Source organism: Triticum urartu, chromosome 6A, assembly GCF_056163025.1.
Source record: "Triticum urartu cultivar PI428250 chromosome 6A, HENAU_Tu73, whole genome shotgun sequence".
NCBI lineage: Eukaryota > Viridiplantae > Streptophyta > Magnoliopsida > Poales > Poaceae > Triticum > Triticum urartu.
Window position 1 is genome coordinate 105,413,861 of NC_141878.1, and position 21,251 is coordinate 105,435,111.

The 21,251-nt window shown below is 48.0% G+C and overlaps 1 protein-coding gene across 1 annotated transcript; it reads right to left on the reverse strand.

Annotated features, from left to right (window-relative positions):
- Nucleotides 1-716: 716 nt before the first annotated feature.
- LOC125515836 (putative serpin-Z12) lies at nt 717-20,871 on the reverse strand. Its single transcript, XM_048681336.2, has 2 exons — nt 20,052-20,871; nt 717-1,660 (listed from the first exon to the last, which is right to left on the reverse strand). Exons 1-2 carry the CDS (start codon nt 20,829-20,831, stop codon nt 863-865), a joined length of 1,578 nt encoding a protein of 525 aa, XP_048537293.2. The 5' UTR covers nt 20,832-20,871; the 3' UTR covers nt 717-862.
- Between the last annotated feature and the right edge of the window lie 380 nt (nt 20,872-21,251).

A 21,251-nucleotide genomic window follows, 5' to 3' on the forward strand; every position in this document is an offset into this window, starting at 1 on the left:
TTTTATTTTTTGTATGTATAATATTTTTAACACACAGATATTTGAACGTAACTTTATTACTTATGTTTTACTAAACTCAAGCTTATATTAAAAGTTTTGATTTACAAATCATCTTTTGTATGTATAGACAATAGAGTGTTTTTGGTTGCGGCCTCGTGGGTTCGAGACCTAGTGGCTCCCTTATTTTTATGTTAAAAATGCACTCATCTATGAGCATTAAAGTTTTGCATCATATTTTTGAATTGTAATTTTACAAATATTTGGATTAATTTAAATTATAGAAACATTTTTTTAGTCCAGCAATATACTATCATTACTGAGATCATAATTTACATACAATTTTCTAAAAAAAAGGTGGAAAATGGGCTCTACTGATCATAGCCCATTTGAGCTGGCAGGCCCAGGTGCGCTGGGAGAAGTTAATAGAAACTAGTTATTCTCCTGCAACATCAAACTGCGCTTGGTCTGCTGGTTTACCTGGTGTGTTCGCCTTCTGAAGATATGTAGTTTCGAAACCTGCTGCTCCAAATGATGTTTATTTCCTTTCTCTTATAACACTGTTCGACTTTTTTTGCGTAACCAAAAAAATATAGGGAGTTATCTGGAAATATTTACCCCCTACACACTGACATGTGGGCCGCTGGCATGCCATGTAGGTAGGGTGTACACCTGGATACAGTAAAATGCACCGTATTTGCACCAATCAACAAGTTAGGTGACCGCAAATCCATATTTTATAAATTTTAGCATCAAACTAAACATCCAGTGCAAGTTATATGACTACTAGTGATATTACCTCAATCATCAAGGTGCAATGAAAAAGCCAGGACGTATCAAGCCGCCCGAAAGGATTCCACACGATTCACCCGTCCAGAGGATTCACCACGTGCCCAAGAAAGAGAGCCACGCCGGTCCTCTCCTCGACGATGGCGAACAGGAACGGCCGGTCCGCCACGAAATCCACGGAAGGCCGCGCGCTTGCGCACTGCGACAAGCACACGGCGGTGGCGGCCGCGGCCACGGTGCCCAGCTCGTCCACCTCGACGGTGGCATTGTGATACACCCCGGAGATGCGCAGCCCATTTCCGCCTGTCACCATGCCGGAGAAGTCGCCGCCTCCGAAAGCCCTGGCCACCCCGAGCTCCTGCATCTCCCGCGACGCCTCGAACTTGAACTCGAACCTGAACTTCGGGACCATGAACCGCCCGACCGGAACCTGGTCCGCCGGCGTGTGCCTCCTGATAAAGTCCGGCGTCGAGACGGCCTTGCCGTAGAGTCCGGCGAGCCCGAGGGCGGCGCTATGATCCGGGACGAGGAGGAGCATGTAGAATGACGCGGCTTGGTGGACGTGGTGGAAGCCGCCGCCGTTCTTGTAGGGAAGCTTGAGGGCCTTGAAGCCGGGAAAGGCGGCGACGTGCTGCTGAAACAGGCTCGTCGTCATGAACGGTGCGCGCACGGTGGTGCCGTCGGCGAGATGGAACGGCGCGGCGAAGGTCGCCGACGGGTCGAACGGCTGAGCCCACGTCCCTTTGAAGTAGAGCGCGTTGGCGAGAACGACCACCGTGGATGAGTCGACGGAGCCGGCGGGGAGGACCTCGTCGATGAGCTCTTTGGTTTCGTGTTTCACGAAGGTGTTCACCTGCTGCCTCGCCTTTTCCGGCTGCAAGAGAGTGTTCAAAAACGTTAGTCAGCAGTCAGCACGGGTTCTTTGATTAATGGGCATGCGTTCTACGCAAAAGTTTTAGCACACTTGCAAAAGCACATCGGGTTAACATAACTGAGAAAAGGTTATAGTTGAGGTACAAGGAAAATATAAAAATATGCTCAATCAACACATCAATTGTTTGACAGAATTTATATAACATCCAAAAATAAACCGAATTCTTTGATTACACAGTGCCATTAGAGTTCAAGTTTTGATGATTTCTTCAATGAAACTCGCAAAGAATTTATTGAAAACTCAGTGGGAAATTAGATAGCTCCATTGAATGATATAACGAAAATCCCAAATCGATGTCATAATAACATGATTTCCTTTTGCATGTCTAATGTGGGGGGTGGTGTTTTTCTTCTTCTTTAGAACCAAGACGCGAGATGCGTCTGACTTTAAATTAATAAGCCCACCAAAGACAGCGTCCAACATAAGGTTCGATAACAACATACCCATACAAGACCAAATAAAATACGTTACATGCAGACGGGCACCGGGCCAAAGGTACAAAATACATCTCACAAGGAAACTGAATGCCCAGCTCCACCAAGGAGAACGCAAACTCCAACAAAATATGCTCAGGTGTGCGAAGAGTCTTGACACGCAGAAAGTGTGTGTGTGTGTGGGGGGGGGGGGGGGGGGGTGTTTATATCCTTTAACCTTCACCTACGACTGGTAGTGTGAATATATTTGGAAAGTGGTTGGACATGGCTGCAGCTGCAGGGCACTGGTCCTTAGAGCGTAGGGTCACGTGCATGAAGACTTTTCGGTTGTCAACGATAAGGTTAAGCCGGCTCCAGTAAGGAAGCGGCAACAACGGCGCGTTGGCGGCTTGTTCTGACGACGGTAGTGGTCGCTCAACGGTCTAGTGACCTCGATGTAATTTTTATTATATTTGAAATGATTTGTACTTATGATGAACTTTTTCACAGCATAAATTGTTGTCATTTAAATTCCCTCCAAATATCTTTGTTAAGTGCCCTTAAAAAACATCCTTTTATAAGTAAAAGACTACTTTGCCCCTAGTTTTACTTGTATTGCAAATCCCCTACGACTCGAGGAGTCCACATCGACATTGGTGCAAATCCGCCGACCCGGCATATAGGATGGTTGGGGGAACCATCACTGTCGCGTGGAGGATGACCAAGGAAGCTGCCACAACGTCAAGGACGGGGAGATCGCCTCCTTCCCCGACGCTAATGTATCCTGCTAGGATTCGTGCACCACTGTCACCTGGACAATAGAGAGACGTGGAAGAGGATGCATCGACTGGGTGGGAGAGAGGGAAGCAGGGGTCAAACAAAGATGAGGGGTGGAGAGGGGGAAGCAGGGGTCAAAGAAAGATGAGGGGGTGAGGGAGGTGGCGAGATGGGAAAGAGATGGAGAGGGAAGGGTTTAGGGTGAAATTATGTGAGATAGGGGGAGGGAATAGAGATATGAATGAAACTGGAGAGGGTTCGGTCGGATAATGATAAAAAGTAATCCAGTTTTCAAGTATATTTTTCGTTGCAAAGCGAGATGGTTGCAGATTCAAATATTGGATTATATGAATTCAGTCATGGTATGGTAATGGATTGGGCCAGAATAAAAAAGCAGATATACACCAACTTCATATATCAGGAATATAGACATGAAATGGACATACACCACATGCATAGATCAGAAGTGTAATGACATATTTATCCCTAAGGTGTTTTGGTGATTGATGACAATGCGTTTGCGGACTAATCGTGTGTCTTGAGTTTCCCAGACGTTTCTTCGCTAGGCACAAGACGGTTTGGTGTCCCTCGAAGACTATTGAAGACGGTGTTTTTCTACGTTTCTTTTTGGTGGATTTGAGTCGTAGGAAAGCCGTACTATTAAGAGGGGGTCTGCGTCGGAAAGGTTCGGGTGGAATCATCACGTACACGTTTCTTCCTTGTCCCCTCCTTTCCCCTGTACCTTGGAGCATCCTCCGTTTATATCTCTTCACCTTGTTCTGGCTGCTGTATTGGCTTGCGGTAGTACTGCTCCCTGGTGAGTGGTAGTACCGTCGGCACCAGCGGTAGTACCGTGCTGTGGCGTGGTAGTACCGCAGGTGCCCATGGTAGTACCGCTCCTCTGGAGCCATAGTGCTGTGACCCCCAGGCCAAGTACCGCTCCCTCGCGGTAGTAGGGGCGGATGTAATTTTTTACATCCGCGCTACCACGGTAGTACCGCATCCCTTGCGCGGTAGTACCGTGCGCGGTCTGGCTCAGCTGCCAGGCGGTAGTACCTCCCCTCTGCGGTAGTACTGTGTCGGATTTCTGCTACGTCTGTTTTCCGGTGGAAGTAGGCACAGATGTTCTGTTATCCTCGCTCTTCCCAGGCTTGGGGTTCCCTGCCTTGCGGTAGTACCGCAAGGGGGAGCGGTAGTACCGCGTCTGCAGAAGTACTGTCCTCAACCCATGTGCTTAAGGTCTGCCCTTGCTACTGCTACTGTGGTAGTACCGCGGCTCCTCACGGTAGTACCGCGTGGCCCAGCGGTAGTGCCGCTGTCCTGGGACGGTAGTACCGCTGGTCGCGGGCTGGTAGGTGGATAACGGTTGGATTTTCTTCCTTAGCTATATAAGGGGTGCCTTCTTCCTCGTGTTGACTACCTCTTCCAACCCTAAGCTCCATTGTTGCTCTAAGCTCCATTTTCGCCCGATCTCACTCCCTAGCCAATCAAACTTGTTGATTTGCTTGGGAGTGGTTGAGAAGGCCCTGATCTACACTTCCACCAAGATAAATTCGATTCCCCCCACTAATCCCTTGCGGATCTTGTTACTCTTGGGTGTTTGAGCACCCTAGACGGTTGAGGTCACCGCGAAGCCTTCCGTTGTGGTGAAGCTTCGTGGTGTCGTTGGGAGCCTCTAATTGAGTTGTGGAGATTGCCCCAACCTTGTTTGTAAAGGTTCGGTCGCCGCCTCCAAGGGCACCAATAGTGGAATCACGGCATCTCGCATTGTGTGAGGGCGTGAGGAGAATACGGTGGCCCTAGTGGCTTCTTGGGGAGCATTGTGCCTCCACACCGCTCCAACGGATACGTACTTCCCCTCAAAGGGAAGGAATTTTGGTAACACATCCTCGTCTCCACCGGCTCCACTCTTGGTTATCTCGTGCCTTTACTTGTGCAAGCTTATTTGTGTTATATCTCTTGCTTGCTTGTGTTCCTATCTTTGTTGCATCATATAGGTTGCTCACCTAGTTGCATATCTAGACAACCTACTTTGATGCAAAGTTTAAATTGTTAAAGAAAAGCTAAAAATTGTTAGTTGCCTATTCACCCTCCCCCCTTTAGTCAACCATATCGATCCTTCCAATTGGTATCAGAGCCTCGTTTCTTTATTAAGGACTTTACCGTCCGAAGAGTATGGTTGATACCGTAGACGGTGTGGAGGAACACTCCGGTGTTAATCCGATCTCGTCTACGGGCGATGGGGGAACCTCGGTCTCTCATGAGGAGTTCAATGTGGCCTTAGAGACATTGAAAACCTCCATGACGACCGAGGTTGAAAGCATGTTTACTAAATTCCTTGAAGGGCTTAAACTATCCACCGCACCGTTGAAAGTGGGTGATCCCACCGACAAGGTGACGGATGCTATCTCCGACAAGGGGGAAACTAGTAGTGAAAAGGATCCTTCTTCTAGTGGTAAAAATGGCACCGGCATCTTTGCGCATGTGGAACCACCACTTGTTTATGGTGGACCGGTTCCTTCCACTCATTTGAATCATGCCGGTCCTCCCCCTAAGATTGTGAAATATGAGGACTTTGATTCTTGGGTTTACCGCTTTAAGCGTCATTTAAATCATGTGAACACTAATCTTTGGAGAATCATTGAAGAAGGTTTCCATCCACATGATCCAAGCAACTTCACTCCCCGAGAAGCCGCGGATAATCAATTCAATGAGAATGCTCTCTTCATCATTCAAGATGCAATTCCACCCGAAGATCTACCTCATCTTCGGCCCTTCGCCTTGGCCAAAGACGCATGGCTTTGTGTTGTCTCACTCTACCGGGGAAGCGCAAGCATTCAACGCTCCAACTATGAAGTGGTACAAGATGAAGCCGATGAGTTTGCAAAGAAATAAGATGAAGAACCTCGTGAGCTTTATCGGGGAGTAACCAAACTCGCAGTCTCACTCCGAGATTACGGGAGCAAGGACACGGATGACAATTGGATCAAGCGCAAATTCCTCAAGGCAATGATGCCTTACCACAAGGCCATGTCCTCCGTCATTCGTCAAAGGCCGGACTTCCACACTTTGACCTCAAGCAAAGTGTTGGATGAGTTTGTGGCCATGAACATCTTGGACAAGACCGCCGACAATGCGGTGCTTCGTTCTCAAAGGGCAAAGAAGCCCAACCTTGCATTGAAGGCTAAGGTTTGCGTTGAAGAAGAAGAAGAAGAGGAAGAAGAGGAAAGCAACCCCGAAGATACAAAGTATGCATATCATGAACACATGGCACTTGCTTCAAGGCAATTTTGGAGCAAGAAAAACTCAAGGCCAAACTTTAACAAAAACAACTCAAGTGGCACGAAGAGAAAGCAACCTGCAAGGACTTGCTACAATTGTGGCAATGTGAATTTTGTTGCGGAGTGCCCGTATGAGAAGAGGGAATACAATGGTGGCAAGCTCATCCGAAAGGACAACGCCAAGTCGTTCCCCAACAAGAGCACTTTCACCAAGAAGACTCCTCCCAAGGCATTGGTGGTACAAGAAGAGTATAATGAGGATGATGATGATGATGATGGTGAGTCGGTTGCCATGGCCTCAGTTGCCATTGCGACGACTCCACGGGTGTCTCTCTTCGACTCACCCAATGAGAGCATCACCGCCAAGTGCCTCATGGCTAAAGCCACCAACAAGGTAACCCCCAACATCAAAACTACCATCATTAATCATCCTTCTTCGACGGATAGCATTGATGAACATGAGGGAGCTAATGTGGAGGTGAATGAGTTTCAGGCCTTTATGGGCAAACTCAAGGGTAAATCCAAGAAGCACTTTTTTGCTCTCTTGGAACAACTTGGTGAAGCCAATGACATGATCGAGGCTCACGAAGATACCATCTCTAAGATGGAAGGACATATTCGTGACTATGACGATGAGATCTCAGATCTTTCCAATGCTCTTGAGGAAGAGCGTGGTCTTCATTTGGCTCTTGAGGAGTCACACAACGTTGATCATGCTAAGTTAAAGAAAGATTTTGATCATGTTCTCATTGTTTCTCGTGTCCTAAACTCCGAGAAGGCCGAACTTGAGGTTGATCTTGCTAGACTCAAAGAGGAGTTTGATATACTTGACAAGGCTCACAAGGTCTTGGAGGGTGCTCATGCTAGCCTCAAAGAGTCTCATGATCAACTTCAAGTAAAGCTAACCAAGGAAAAAGCCACTTTTCCTTGTATGATGTTAATTGATAATGCAAATGCTACTAACCCGTGTTGTGAGAATGTGCATCTTGTTGAGGAGAACGCTAAGCTAAAGGTGCAACTTGAGAAAGGTCTTGCGTCTTGCATACAAGGCGAGAAGAACCTCAACGACCTCTTGACCAACCAAAAGGGAGTTGTGGCCAAGGAAGGGATTGGGTACATGCCCAAGTCCAAGAACAAGAAGAAGAATGACAAGGCCAAACGACCTCCTCCTCTCATGCAAACCTTTGTGAAGGAGGGTGAGGGTGCTACTAAGGAGAAGGAGAAAAACTCCATGAGGGGTATTGGTGCCAAGAAGGGAAACGCTCCCCTTCTCAACAAAGTCGGGGACTTTAACCCTTCTTACGTGTTGTGCCGCGCTAGTGATGGGCATGTTTATGCCAAATTTGTTGGTTCTCCTTATGAGTACATTGAATGGTCTATTTGGGTTCCTAAGACCCTTGTTACTAACATCAAAGGACCCATTACAAAATGGGTACCTAAAACCAAGCATTGATCTCTTGTAGGTGTTTGCTTCCGGTGGGGGGTCATGGTTGCTCGATCGTGGAGCTACTAAGCATATGACCGGAAGCAAGGACTTGGTGGTGGACGTGCAAAAGATTCCATCCATGCCCACCAATGTTGAGTGGGGTGATGCCTCGTCTTCTAAGGTATTGGGACTCGGCAAAGTTGTCATTTCTCATGATCTTACGATCGAGAAGGTCATGCTTGTTGAGTCCCTTGCATACAATTTACTTTCCGTTTGTCAACTAGCACTCATGGGCTTTGCCACTTTTTTTGATATTGATTCCGTGGACCTATTGTGGAGCAAGACTCTTAAAGTAGCCTTTGTTGGGCATGTCAAGAACGGTCTATATGTGATTAACTTTTCGGAGCGACCCACTAAGACAGCGACATGCCTAATGGCTAAAGTTGATGTGGGATGGCTTTGGCATCGCCGTTTAGCCCATGTCAATATGAGATCTTTGCAAAGTCTTCTCAAGGGGGATCATGTCCGTGGACTAACAAATGTTAGTTTTGCTAAAGATCGTGCTTGCAGTGCTTGTATCGAAGCAAAGCTACATGAGAAGGCTCACCCTCCCACGACTATCATTTAATCAAAGAGGCCTTTGGAGCTCCTTCACTTGGATCTCTTTGGACCTCCATCCTTTGATAGTCTTGGGGGTAGGAAGTATTGCTTGGTGATTGTCGATGACTACTCAAGATATACTTGGGTGTATTTCTTCAAGAGGAAGAGAGAGACCCAACAAACCGTCATTGACTTTGCAAATGAAGCACAACGTCAACACAATGCAAAGATCTTGACAATAAGAAGTGACAACGGCACCGAGTTCAAGAACTACACCTTGGATGAGTTTCTTAGTGATGAGGGGATCAAGCATCAAAATTCCGCACCTTACACCCCTCAACAAAACGGTGTTGCGGAGAGGAAGAACCGGACGTTGATGGATGCGGCAAGGACCATGATGGCGGAGTTCAAGTCTCCATAAAACTTTTGGGCCGAAGCCATCAACACCGCGTGTCATGCATCCAATCGGCTCTACCTCCGCAAGGGCTTGAACAAGACTCCATATGATATACTCACCGGTAACAAGCCCAACCTTAAGTACTTTCGGGTGTTCGGGTGTAAGTGTTTCATTCTCAAGAAGGTATTCGGTTATCTAAATTTGAGGCTAGAGCTTATGAGGGCATATTTGTTGGTTATGCTACAAACTCTCATGCTTACCGCGTCCTCAACAAATCCACGGGACTTATTGAGGAGACGTGTAACGTGGAGTTTGATGAGAATAACGGCTCCCAAGTGGAGCAGTGGCACTTGTGATGTAGGTGATGAAATTCCTCCTCAAGCCATAAGAAGAATGGGTGTTGGTTTCATCCTACCCATTGAGGAACCCCTTGTGGCCGAAGGAGAAGGACAATACTCCACTCAAGTGGAGCCATCACCAACCCAAGGCCCACACGCTTCCGAAGAACAACGTGAAGGCCCTCATCCTCAAGAACAAGACCAAGGGCAAGATTATGCTCAAGACGGTGTTGACACACCAAGTGATGCCCAAGGTCAAGTTCTCTCCTCCGAGCGAGTTCAAGATCAAGAACAAGCTCAAGACGTCACTCAAGATGATCAAGTGACCGCTCCTCAACTCACCACCGAGGAGGAATTGGAGCGTCGTGCCGCCAAGGTTGCTTCCAAGCTCTCCACCAAGGATCATCTCATGACAAATGTGCTTGGAAGCTTAAGAAAGGGGGTAAGCACTCGTAGACAATTAGCAAACTATTGTGAACATCACGCGTTTGTCTCTTGTGTTGAGCCTCAAAAGGTCTATGAGGCGCTCGAAGATCCGGATTGGCTCAATCCATGCACGAAGAAATCAACAACTTCGAGTGCAACAACGTGTGGAGATTGGTGCCAGGGCCGACGGTGAACCACAATGTCATTGGAACCAAGTGGATATTTAAGAACAAGCAAGATGCACATGGTATTATCATTCGCAACAAGGCTCGCTTGGTAGCACAAGGCTACTCCCAAGTCGAGGGTATCGACTACGGTGAAACCTTTGCTCCCGTTGCTCGTCTTGAATCCATTCGCATGTTGATTTCATATGCTTCTCATCATAACTTTAAGTTACAACAAATGGATGTGAAGAGTGCTTTTCTTAATGGTCCTATTAATGAATTGGTTTATGTCAAGCAACCCCCCGGGTTCAAGGATCTCTACTTTCCCGATCATGTGTATCAACTCGATAAGGCACTCTATGGCCTTAAACAAGCCCCACGTGCTTGGTATGACCACCTTACCGAGTTGTTACAAGACCGTGGTTTTGAAGTTGGGCTAATCGACCCCACTCTTTTTACTAAGAAGGTTAAAGGAGAGTTGTTTGTGTGCCAATTATATGTTGATGATATTATCTTTGGCTCCCCTAACAAAGCTTTCAATGAGGAATTTGCCGCTCTCATGACCTCAAAGTTCGAGATGTCTTCCATGGGAGAGTTGAAGTTCTTTCTAGGGTTCGAAGTGAAGCAAAGAAGAGAAGGAATCTTCATCAACCAAGCCAAATACACTCAAGACATGCTCAAGAGATTCAAGCTAAGTGATGTCAAGCCAGCTTCCACTCCAATGCCCACCAAGTGCCAACTTGACATAGATCCCAGTGGTAAAGCGGTGGATCAAAAGGTATATCGCTCCATGATTGGCTCCTTGCTTTACCTTTGTGCATCTAGACCGGATATCATGTTGAGTGTGGGAATTTGTGCATGGTTTCAAGCCGCACCTAAGGAAAGCCACTTTGTGGCGGTCAAGCGAATCTTTCGATATTTGGCTCATACCCCAAACTTTGGCTTATGGTACCCAAGAGGAGCAAACTTCAAGCTTGTAGGGTATTCGGATTCCGATTGGGCGGGAGACAAAGTGGATAGGAAGTCCACTTCCGGAGGGTGCCAATTCCTTGGTTGCTCTTTGGTAAGTTGGTCTTCCAAAAAGCAAAGTTGTGTGTCTCTCTCGTCCACCGAAGCGGAGTATGTAGCGGCCGGTAGTTGTTGTGCACACTCTTATGGATGAGGCAAACTTTAAAGGATTACGGTGTCATTTGTGACAAAGTGCCTCTTTGGTGTGACAATGAAAATGCCATCAAGATTTCTCTCAACCCGGTGCAACACTTCAAGACGAAGCATATTGAGATTTGGTATCACTTCATCTGGGATCACATTAGGTGAGGGGAGATCGAGCTCAACTACGTCAACACTCATGATAACCGTGAAAATACTTTCACGAAGCCGTTGGATGAAGCAAGATTTCGCGAGTTAAGACATGAGCTAAATATCATTGATTCGAGCAATGTTGCTTGAACCCTTGCACACCCCACCATACTCAACTTGTTGTCTTGTTTAGATGTAGGCATGGACATAGGGGGAGTGTTGTTCTCTCAATGAACTCTCCCTCCCCCCATTATGCATAAATTGATCAAGTCTTTCACATTAGCCATGTTTGATGGTACTTGTGCTTCAAAGACGAGTTTTGGTCATGGGCCCAAGGATAATTCTTCGCGGTGCCATACCAATTGACTCAAACATAGGTGGCTCCGGGCACCGCCCTCTCTTTGGAGAGGTTGTGTCTCGTGGTCGTCTCTTGTTGTCTTTTTGCCCCTTCTCCTCCTCATGTTTGAGCTTGTTGGGTGGTTTGGTGTTCGTTTGAAGTTTCCGTGCGAAGACCTCTCTTTCTCTTGTGTTGGAAATGTGCTTCTTATTGAGCTCACGGTACTACCGCTGCCTGCCACGGTACTACCGTGCGTGGAGTGTACGGTACTACCGGCCCAGTGCGGTACTACCGCTTTGGTGCGGTCCTTCCGCCCAAGCGGTACTACCGCGATGATACGCGGTACTACCGCACTGTCGGAGGCGCGTGGGGATAAGAACGGGAACGGGGGGTTCTAACTTCCCCATACCCATTCATCAGTTTCCCCCCACTTTGTCTCTCTCACTCACTCAAGAACGGGGCCGAAGTCCCTCGTCGGATCTCCGTCTCCGGCTGCTCTCTTTGGATTCCGACCGGTGGGATCGTTCCCCACCACTTCCTCTTGCCATGGACCAAGGTTTTTCCCCAAATCCCTCTCTTTCTTGTTGGTTCTTTTGTCTCTAGGTTTTTGGGGAGATGCTTGTGTTCTTAAGATTTTAGGCCAAATCTTTGCAAGAGAAGGTTGTAGGAGAGTAGTGTTGCGTAGATGTTTTACTTGATATAGTGTCTCATGGTAGATGTGATCAACCGTAGTTCTGCCGTGGTTTCGCGCGTCTTCTCAGATTCAAAAGTAGGCTCGGATCTGACGCGGTGCGGTACTACCGTGCATGTGACGCGACACTACCGCTCATCCGGTACTATCGCTCGTTTGGTGCGGTACTACCGCACATTCTGCGGCACTAAGGTCTTACTACCGCTCCAAGCCACGGTAGTACCGTGTGAGGACACAGTACTACCGCGACTAGGAGCGGTACTAAAATTTTAGTACCGCATGACCAGGCAGCACTACCGTTGTTGTCTCATTTCCTTGTGGCATTTATCCCGTATAATTTCTACTTGTTTCCCTTGCTTTGTCGTGGTCTTTGCATTGATTCTTCTCACTCTTTGTGTGTGCTTTCTCTTGTGTCTTAGGTGGTGGCTCTCGCCGTTCCAATCCCAGTCGTGACACTGGCTCCAAGCGACTGCGCAATCCTCAAGATGAAGCACCAGAGGGCTCCAGTGCTCCCAAGCGCAATGTCAAGACCACCGCCAGCAAGCAAAAGGAACCTGCTAAGGGCATGGACGAGATTCCCCTCAATGAGTACGTCGAACGCCGGAAGATCAACCCTTATGTGAATCCTCGTGCTATCCTTAGAGGCACTGAGTTGTTTTGGACCAAGCAGCAGGCTCTCATTTATCTGGATGTGATCAAGAACAAGCAGAATACCTTCGTGGATGTCAAGTGGATAGACATGAATCACATGAGGAAGGACAAGTTTCGGGAGTATTTTGGAGAAGCTCTGGATTTGGTGGAGCAGTTCGCTATTGAGCCTGTGATCTCCTTCCACCTTGACTATGACCCTGAGATTATCTGTCAGTTCTTTGCCTCAGTTTACTTTCACCCCGGGGATGAGTGGAGGATGACCTGGATGACCAATGGCCGTCAGTTGTCTGCTATCTGGAAGGAGTTCATGGGTCTGCTCCACGTTCCTGATGACGGGCTTCACACACCCGTTGGTGTTCGCCCCCATGCCAACTCTGAGTCTGCTAACAAGAACTTGCTTCAGCCGTACTATGTTGAGAAGGTGCTTCCCAGTGGCAAGTCGACTTGGGTGCTGAACTCTTTTCTGGATATCATGCATCGCATCTTCCGCAACACTCTGTTCCCTCGCATTGGCGACAAGGACAAGGTTCATTCCTATCTGGTGGACATGATGCTCCTGTGCACGGAAGCACGTTTGTCTCAGACTCAGCCACTTGATGTCTCACACATCATGTGGTGTGAGCTTCGGTTTGCGATGTACACCCGCAAGGTACCTATCTATGGACCGTACCTGTTTCTGTTGATCTCCACGACTTGGGAGAAGATGTACCCTGGTGATGAGTTCCTTGCTCCAGACTGGATTTGGCATGAGTCCATCAGTCTCCGCGTCAAGCCCAACTGGGCCAACACTACTACTCGTGCTGAGGCGTCTGCTGCTAGGAGGGCTGTTGGTGAGGAGGAGGCTGGTGCAGAGGATGTTGTTGAGGACCGTGCTGCTAGGTCTTCCCCGCCTTCCTCTAAGCCGTCGTGGGCCAAGAAGTTGAAGGACAAGATAAAGACTCTCTTCTGCATGCAGGCGAAGGGGCAGTACAGGACTCACGTGGCATCCAAGGAGAGTTGCCGCCGCGACAAGAAGGTCATGAGGCTCTTTGGAGAGGATGTCTCTGGCGGTTCTGAGGATGCCATCACGCTAGAGGCTGCATGGATGGCGAAGCAAGGTTTCAAGTGGACTAGCTCTAAGGAGGACATCGAGGAGACCGTCCCCGCCGCCGAGTCTGACGAGGAGCACGAGGAGCAGTGGGATGATTTCTCTGCCTGAGCCACCCCTTGTGTGTAGGTGTCCTCTCTGCCTTTTTGGCGTCTCGATGCCAAAGGGGGAGAGAGTGTAGGGATTTGCGTGTTTGCGAGTTGTGTGTCGTGTTCGGTGTGTTTGCTTTGTCGTTTGGACCTCGTTTGCCTTTGTTTGGTTTGTGTCTTTGAGGCTTATCCTTCATATGGTGTAAGACATATGCACTCTATTATCTCTTAGTGAACTTATGTTTGTGCTATCTTGTCTAGTGTTAGCCTTACTATTGCAAGATATGCCTTGTCTCTATAATATAGGGGAGCTTTGATACTAGTATGTGTGTCATGCAGTCCAAAGCACCCATCTAGTTGGCACACATCTAGGGGGAGCCCGTCTATATTCTAGAGAGAAGGGGTTTGCGTTTGCTTAATATTATTTCCCTTGTGCAAATCTCGTATTGTCATCAATCCACCAAAAAGGGGGAGATTGTAAGGACATCTTTATCCCTAAGGTGTTTTGGTGATTGATGACAATGCGTTTGCGGACTAATCGTGTGTCTTGAGTTTCCCAGACGTTTCTTCGCTATGCACAAGACGGTTTGGTGTCCCTCAAAGACTATTGAAGACGGCATTTTTCTATGTTTCTTTTTGGTGGATTTGAGTCGTAGGAAAGTCGTACTATTAAGAGGGGGTCCGCGTCGGAAAGGTTTGGGTGGAATCATCACGTACACGTTTCTTCTTTGTCCCCTCCTTTCCCCTACACCTTGGAGCATCCTCCGTTTATATCTCTTCACCTTGTTCTGGCTGCTGTGTTGGCTTGCGGTAGTACTGCTCCCTGGTGAGCGGTAGTACCGTAGGCACTAGCGGTAGTACCGTGCTGTGGCGCGGTAGTACCGTAGGTGCCCACGGTAGTACCGCTCCTTTGGAGCCATAGTGCCGTGACCCCCAGGCCAAGTACCGCTCCCTCGTGGTAGTAGGGGCGGATGTAATTTTTTTACATCCGCGCTACCACGGTAGTACAGCATCCCTTGCGCGGTAGTACCGTGCGTGGTCTGGCTCAGCTGCCAGGCGGTAGTACCGCCCCTCTGCGGTAGTACTGTGTCGGATTTCTGCTACGTCCGTTTTCCAGCGGAAGTAGGCACGGATGTTCTGTTATCCTCGCTCTTCCCAGGCTTGGGGTTCCCTGCCTTGCGGTAGTACCGCCAGGGGGAGCGGTAGTACCGCGTCTGCGGAAGTACCGTCCTCAGCCCATGTGCTTAAGGTCTACCCTAGCTACTGTTGCTGCTGCGGTAGTACCGCGGCTCCTCACGGTAGTACCGCGTGGCCCAGCGGTAGTACCGCTGTCCTGGGACGGTAGTACCGCTGGTCGCGGGCTGGTAGGTGGATAACGGTTGGATTTTCTTCCTTAGTTATATAAGGGGTGTCTTCTTCCTCGTGTTGACTACCTCTTCCAACCCTAAGCTCCATTGTTTCTCTAAGCTCCATTTTCGCCTGATCTCACTCCCTAGCCAATCAAACTTGTTGATTTGCTTGGGAGTGGTTGAGAAGGCCCCGATCTACACTTCCACCAAGATAAATTCGATTCCCCCCACTAATCCCTTGCGGATCTTGTTACTCTTGGGTGTTTGAGCACCCTAGACGGTTGAGGTCACCGCGGAGCCATAGTCCATTGTGGTGAAGCTTCGTGGTGTCTTTGGGAGCCTCCAATTGAGTTGTGGAGATTGCCCCAACCTTGTTTATAAAGGTTCGGTCGCCGCCTCCAAGGGCACCAATAGTGGAATCACGACATCTCGCATTGTGTGAGGGCGTGAGGAGAATACGGTGGCCCTAGTGGCTTCTTGGGGAGCATTGTGCCTCCACACCGCTCCAACGGATACGTACTTCCCCTCAAAGGGAAGGAACTTCGGTAACACATCCTCGTCTCCACCGGCTCCACTCTTGGTTATCTCGTGCCTTTACTTGTGCAAGCTTATTTGTGTTATATCTCTTGCTTGCTTGTGTTCCTATCTTTTTTGCATCATATAGGTTGCTCACCTAGTTGCATATCTAGACAACCTACTTTGATGCAAAATTTAAATTGTTAAAGAAAAGGTAAAAATTGTTAGTTGCCTATTCACCCCCCCTCTAGTCAACCATATTGATCCTTTCAAGAAGTATTCATGTTCCAAGCTAAAATTATACATATATAACAATGAGAATACATATACACTTTAAACGCACATAAAACACTACAAGGTACTAGTAAAGTAATCAAAATAAACCAGTAAAATCATATGTCTCATCTCATAGAGAAATATGGCATTACTGTACTGCTACTTTAAACAAAAATTTACTAAGAAATTAGATACCCATATTTAGAAGTTTCAATCCACATATTATCATATATCATTATGTATTACCAATGCCATATGTCACAAAGATCTTTCCATATCCTATAACCCCCCCCCCCCCCTTCGAAAATGATTTTTGTTGTAGTTTATCATCACCACTCACCCTTGATAGAGGGCACATGAATGCTTTGGTTTTTAATGGTTGCAGGGGTTAAGAGAGGCTAGTGGGCATTAGGAGCTTTAGCCTCATGAGCCATTGTTATCACAGGAAGTTTGATTTAAAATTGTCACTTGTGATTTCATCTTATCTCCGGCGGGCTATAAAAAAGGCATGTCTATGATGGTAGAGTGTCAGTGATTTGCGTCCGTTAATTACGTAAATTTTGAAAATATCCATCACCAGCGGACTTTCGTGGACGTTTTTGCTTGCCCGCCACTATTGTGCTAGTATGGATCTAATTTTGAAAGAGACAATTGTAATTGCCCGCCACAATTGAGGGACACCAAAAAGGGGGAGATTGTAAGGACATCTTTATCCCTAAGGTGTTTTGGTGATTGATGACAATGCGTTTGCGGACTAATCGTGTGTCTTGAGTTTCCCAGACGTTTCTTCGCTATGCACAAGACGGTTTGGTGTCCCTCAAAGACTATTGAAGACGGCATTTTTCTATGTTTCTTTTTGGTGGATTTGAGTCGTAGGAAAGTCGTACTATTAAGAGGGGGTCCGCGTCGGAAAGGTTTGGGTGGAATCATCACGTACACATTTCTTCTTTGTCCCCTCCTTTCCCCTACACCTTGGAGCATCCTCCGTTTATATCTCTTCACCTTGTTCTGGCTGCTGTGTTGGCTTGCGGTAGTACTGCTCCCTGGTGAGCGGTAGTACCGTAGGCACCAGCGGTAGTACCGTGCTGTGGCGCGGTAGTACCGCAGGTGCCCACGGTAGTACCGCTCCTTTGGAGCCATAGTGCCGTGACCCCCAGGCCAAGTACCGCTCCCTCGTGGTAGTAGGGGCGGATGTAATTTTTTTACATCCGCGCTACCACGGTAGTACAGCATCCCTTGCGCGGTAGTACCGTGCGCGGTCTGGCTCAGCTGCCAGGCGGTAGTACCGCCCCTCTGCGGTAGTACTGTGTCGGATTTCTGCTACGTCCATTTTCCAGCGGAAGTAGGCACGGATGTTCTGTTATCCTCGCTCTTCCCAGGCTTGGGGTTCCCTGCCTTGCGGTAGTACCGCAAGGGGGAGCGGTAGTACCGCGTCTGCGGAAGTACCGTCCTTAGCCCATGTGCTTAAGGTCTACCCTAGCTACTGTTGCTGCTGCGGTAGTACCGCGGCTCCTCACGGTAGTACCGCGTGGCCCAGCGGTAGTACCGCTGTCCTGGGACGGTAGTACCGCTGGTCGCGGGCTGGTAGGTGGATAACGGTTGGATTTTCTTCCTTAGTTATATAAGGGGTGTCTTCTTCCTCGTGTTGACTACCTCTTCCAACCCTAAGCTCCATTGTTGCTCTAAGCTCCATTTTCGCCTGATCTCACTCCCTAGCCAATCAAACTTGTTGATTTGCTTGGGAGTGGTTGAGAAGGCCCCGATCTACACTTCCACCAAGATAAATTCGATTCCCCCCACTAATCCCTTGCGGATCTTGTTACTCTTGGGTGTTTGAGCACCCTAGACGGTTGAGGTCACCGCGGAGCCATAGTCCATTGTGGTGAAGCTTCGTGGTGTCTTTGGGAGCCTCCAATTGAGTTGTGGAGATTGCCCCAACCTTGTTTATAAAGGTTCGGTCGCCGCCTCCAAGGGCACCAATAGTGGAATCACGACATCTCGCATTGTGTGAGGGCGTGAGGAGAATACGGTGGCCCTAGTGGCTTCTTGGGGAGCATTGTGCCTCCACACCGCTCCAACGGATACGTACTTCCCCTCAAAGGGAAGGAACTTCGGTAACACATCCTCGTCTCCACCGGCTCCACTCTTGGTTATCTCGTGCCTTTACTTGTGCAAGCTTATTTGTGTTATATCTCTTGCTTGCTTGTGTTCCTATCTTTTTTGCATCATATAGGTTGCTCACCTAGTTGCATATCTAGACAACCTACTTTGATGCAAAATTTAAATTGTTAAAGAAAAGGTAAAAATTGTTAGTTGCCTATTCACCCCCCCTCTAGTCAACCATATTGATCCTTTCAAGAAGTATTCATGTTCCAAGCTAAAATTACACATATATAACAATGAGAATACATATACACTTTAAACGCACATAAAACACTACAAGGTACTAGTAAAGTAATCAAAATAAACCAGTAAAATCATATGTCTCATCTCATAGAGAAATATGGCATTACTGTACTGCTACTTTAAACAAAAATTTACTAAGAAATTAGATACCCATATTTAGAAGTTTCAATCCACATATTATCATATATCATTATGTATTACCAATGCCATATGTCACAAAGATCTTTCCATATCCTATAACCCCCCCCCCCCCCTTCGAAAATGATTTTTGTTGTAGTTTATCATCACCACTCACCCTTAATAGAGGGCACATGAATGCTTTGGTTTTTAATGGTTGCAGGGGTTAAGAGAGGCTAGTGGGCATTAGGAGCTTTAGCCTCATGAGCCATTGTTATCACAGGAAGTTTGATTTAAAATTGTCACTTGTGATTTCATCTTATCTCCGGCGGGCTATAAAAAAGGCATGTCTATGATGGTAGAGTGTCAGTGATTTGCGTCCGTTAATTACGTAAATTTTGAAAATATCCATCACCAGCGGACTTTCGTGGACGTTTTTGCTTGCCCGCCACTATTGTGCTAGTATGGATCTAATTTTGAAAGAGACAATTGTAATTTCACTACTCCTATTACTCTCTCACTCACTCACTCACTTGCTCCCCCCCCCCCCCCCCCCCGCACACACAAACCTGCTTTCTGCTGCATTTTTTTAAATTTCAAACAATAGTGCTAATCATCATAAGAAACTTAGTATTTCAAATTGACCTTTTGGCAAATTAATTTCCTTTAAGAAATACACGTGCATGTTCTAAAATTTGAACAAAAGCAGTTTTGTAGGTATGTTGCAATCATACAATAGAAACTTGCTTTTCACCAAAAAAGTATAACAAATGCTTGGCTTATGGGATTATTAGAGAAGTCATGCCACTGCAGTCAAGGCTCTAAAAGCCAGTGATTACCTCGATCTCTACCGCGTCAACAACTACAAACTGCTGTAGATGGACTCATGGACACATACGGCTGTCGGAGACAACACTGACTAGGATGGCGTGGAGGCACTGGCAGTTCATGGTGTTCACACATTCCAACTCTCTAAGGGGATGATCATGTGGAGGACGAGTACATGCTCCTTGACTCCATCAACATCAACCAACGCTCCTCTCCGGGTCCTATGCGAGATCCCCGACGACATGCACCAGTAGGAACACACAATCGCATTCGAGAAAGTTGAATCAGATCGTCGTGTCGTGTGGGGATTGTGATCGGCCCGGGGCGGGTTAGTCTTTGGATATGGGCTGAACTGGTCAACTCATATTAGAGATGGTTGATTAGTCTGACTTGCCATTATGGTTACGTAATTGTGATGCTTAGGGATTCGTGCAAAAAGACTTTTCGAAAAGCATAGATGCGCATCATTAGTTGTATATGTTTTACACAATGTACTCCTTACTCCGAAGGGTGAACCTATGATCTAATCTAAACGTTAGTGGTTTGACCTAACGGCAATGACGCTTACGAGTCATTCCTTGGGACATCACTGTTGGAGGGCTTTCTCGCGGTCAAAGAAAGGTGGTTAATGTTTATGTTTGTTATCTAAGGGATCCTTTGCTATGACATTTGGTGCAATGTCTTTTCTTTTTCTGTCTCTATATGTGTAATAGTTTAGTTGTTGCTTTCTTAATATATGGATGGGCTTTGACTTGATTCTTCTACACAGGCTTGGCCCATTTGATATCAATTTAATACTAATATTTTTATTAAAATATTATACTCCGCTTTGAGCTGTTCGGTAGGCGTACACAGCAAGTTACCTCTGACCGGAAGTCAACGGATTCCGCGACGGCGGCGTAGACAGCGCCGGCGACCTCCACGAACTCCGGCCTGAGTGCCCGCCCACGGGCGACCCAGACGCCGCACGCGAAGGACGTCTGCTCGAGACCACGGAGCATGCCCACCAGTCTGATCGCCGGGTCGCCGTGCAGCGCGGCGAGCGACGACCCAGCTGGCCCCACCAGGAAATCCAGCAGCTCCCGCTGCGTCTCGCCCTTGGCGCCAGCGGCCACCAGCGCGAGCGCCGCGTGGAGCGACAGCGGCGAGACGATGAAGTTGCGCCCCCCGCCGGCGGCCGTGCTCCCGACGCTCGCTGCCATGCGCAGGCAGCCTGCATTAGTCACCGTGTTCCCGACGCCCGCCCCTGCCGTGCAGCCGGAGTAGACGCCATGGGTTCTTCCGGTCTCACGTGGGATCATCGCGGTGGGGCGCACGGCCGCGGCCCAGGACGGGAAGCTAGGACGCGGCGGAGCAAACGTGGGCGGCCAGGGCGCGGTGAACCTGCTGGCGGCGTCGGCGGGGCGGTGATGGTGAGGAGGGTGGCAGGCTTCGGTGTTATCGGTTGGTTGTTGGCGCGTGTTGGAGGTGGCAGCAGTCTGGAACGAGGCGAGATGTCTCGCGACGGCGGCCGCAGGGAACATCTGGGGAGCCTGGCTACCGGCGAAGTGCGGCGGAGCGGGAAGGGTTCCGGGGTGCTCATCGTGGGGTCGACCACGGCGAGGTGGGGAGCCGTGCGAGCCGGTCGGGCGCCAGGAGCTCATCGTCCGTGGCTACTAGGTAGGTAATGGGGGCAGCGTTGTGTACGAGTGAACGAGTGTGCGATATGCGATGGTACCTTGATAGTTTTTCAAACTTTGGTACCTTTTTTTTTGGTTTTTTTTTGTGAGGGACCTTTTCTTTTTTGTTGACACAATATAGATGCAAACACTCATACATACACACATACATTCACTCATATGAACGCACACACGCATACCCTATCCCTATGAGCATTTTTGAGAGACTGAGACGACAACTATCTTGAGATTGACGAAGTCACTACAGACACCTTTATAGTCGATGAAAACGTCTCCTTTCACTGAACGCACATCACTAAAAAGTCTGAAATAAATACAGAAAAATGCGAGCACCAATGTCAATGTCAAGTTTAAAACTTGAATTCTGATGGGCTGGGAATACCA

Coding starts and splice junctions, on each gene's coding strand:
- LOC125515836 (XM_048681336.2), bottom strand. CDS start 20,831: ATGAGCTCCTGGCGCCCGACCGGCTCGCACGGCTCCCCACCTCGCCGT. Junction 1,661..20,051: donor CCGTTGACTTCCGGTCAGAG/GTAACTTGCTGT, acceptor ACTCTCTTGCAG/CCGGAAAAGGCGAGGCAGCA.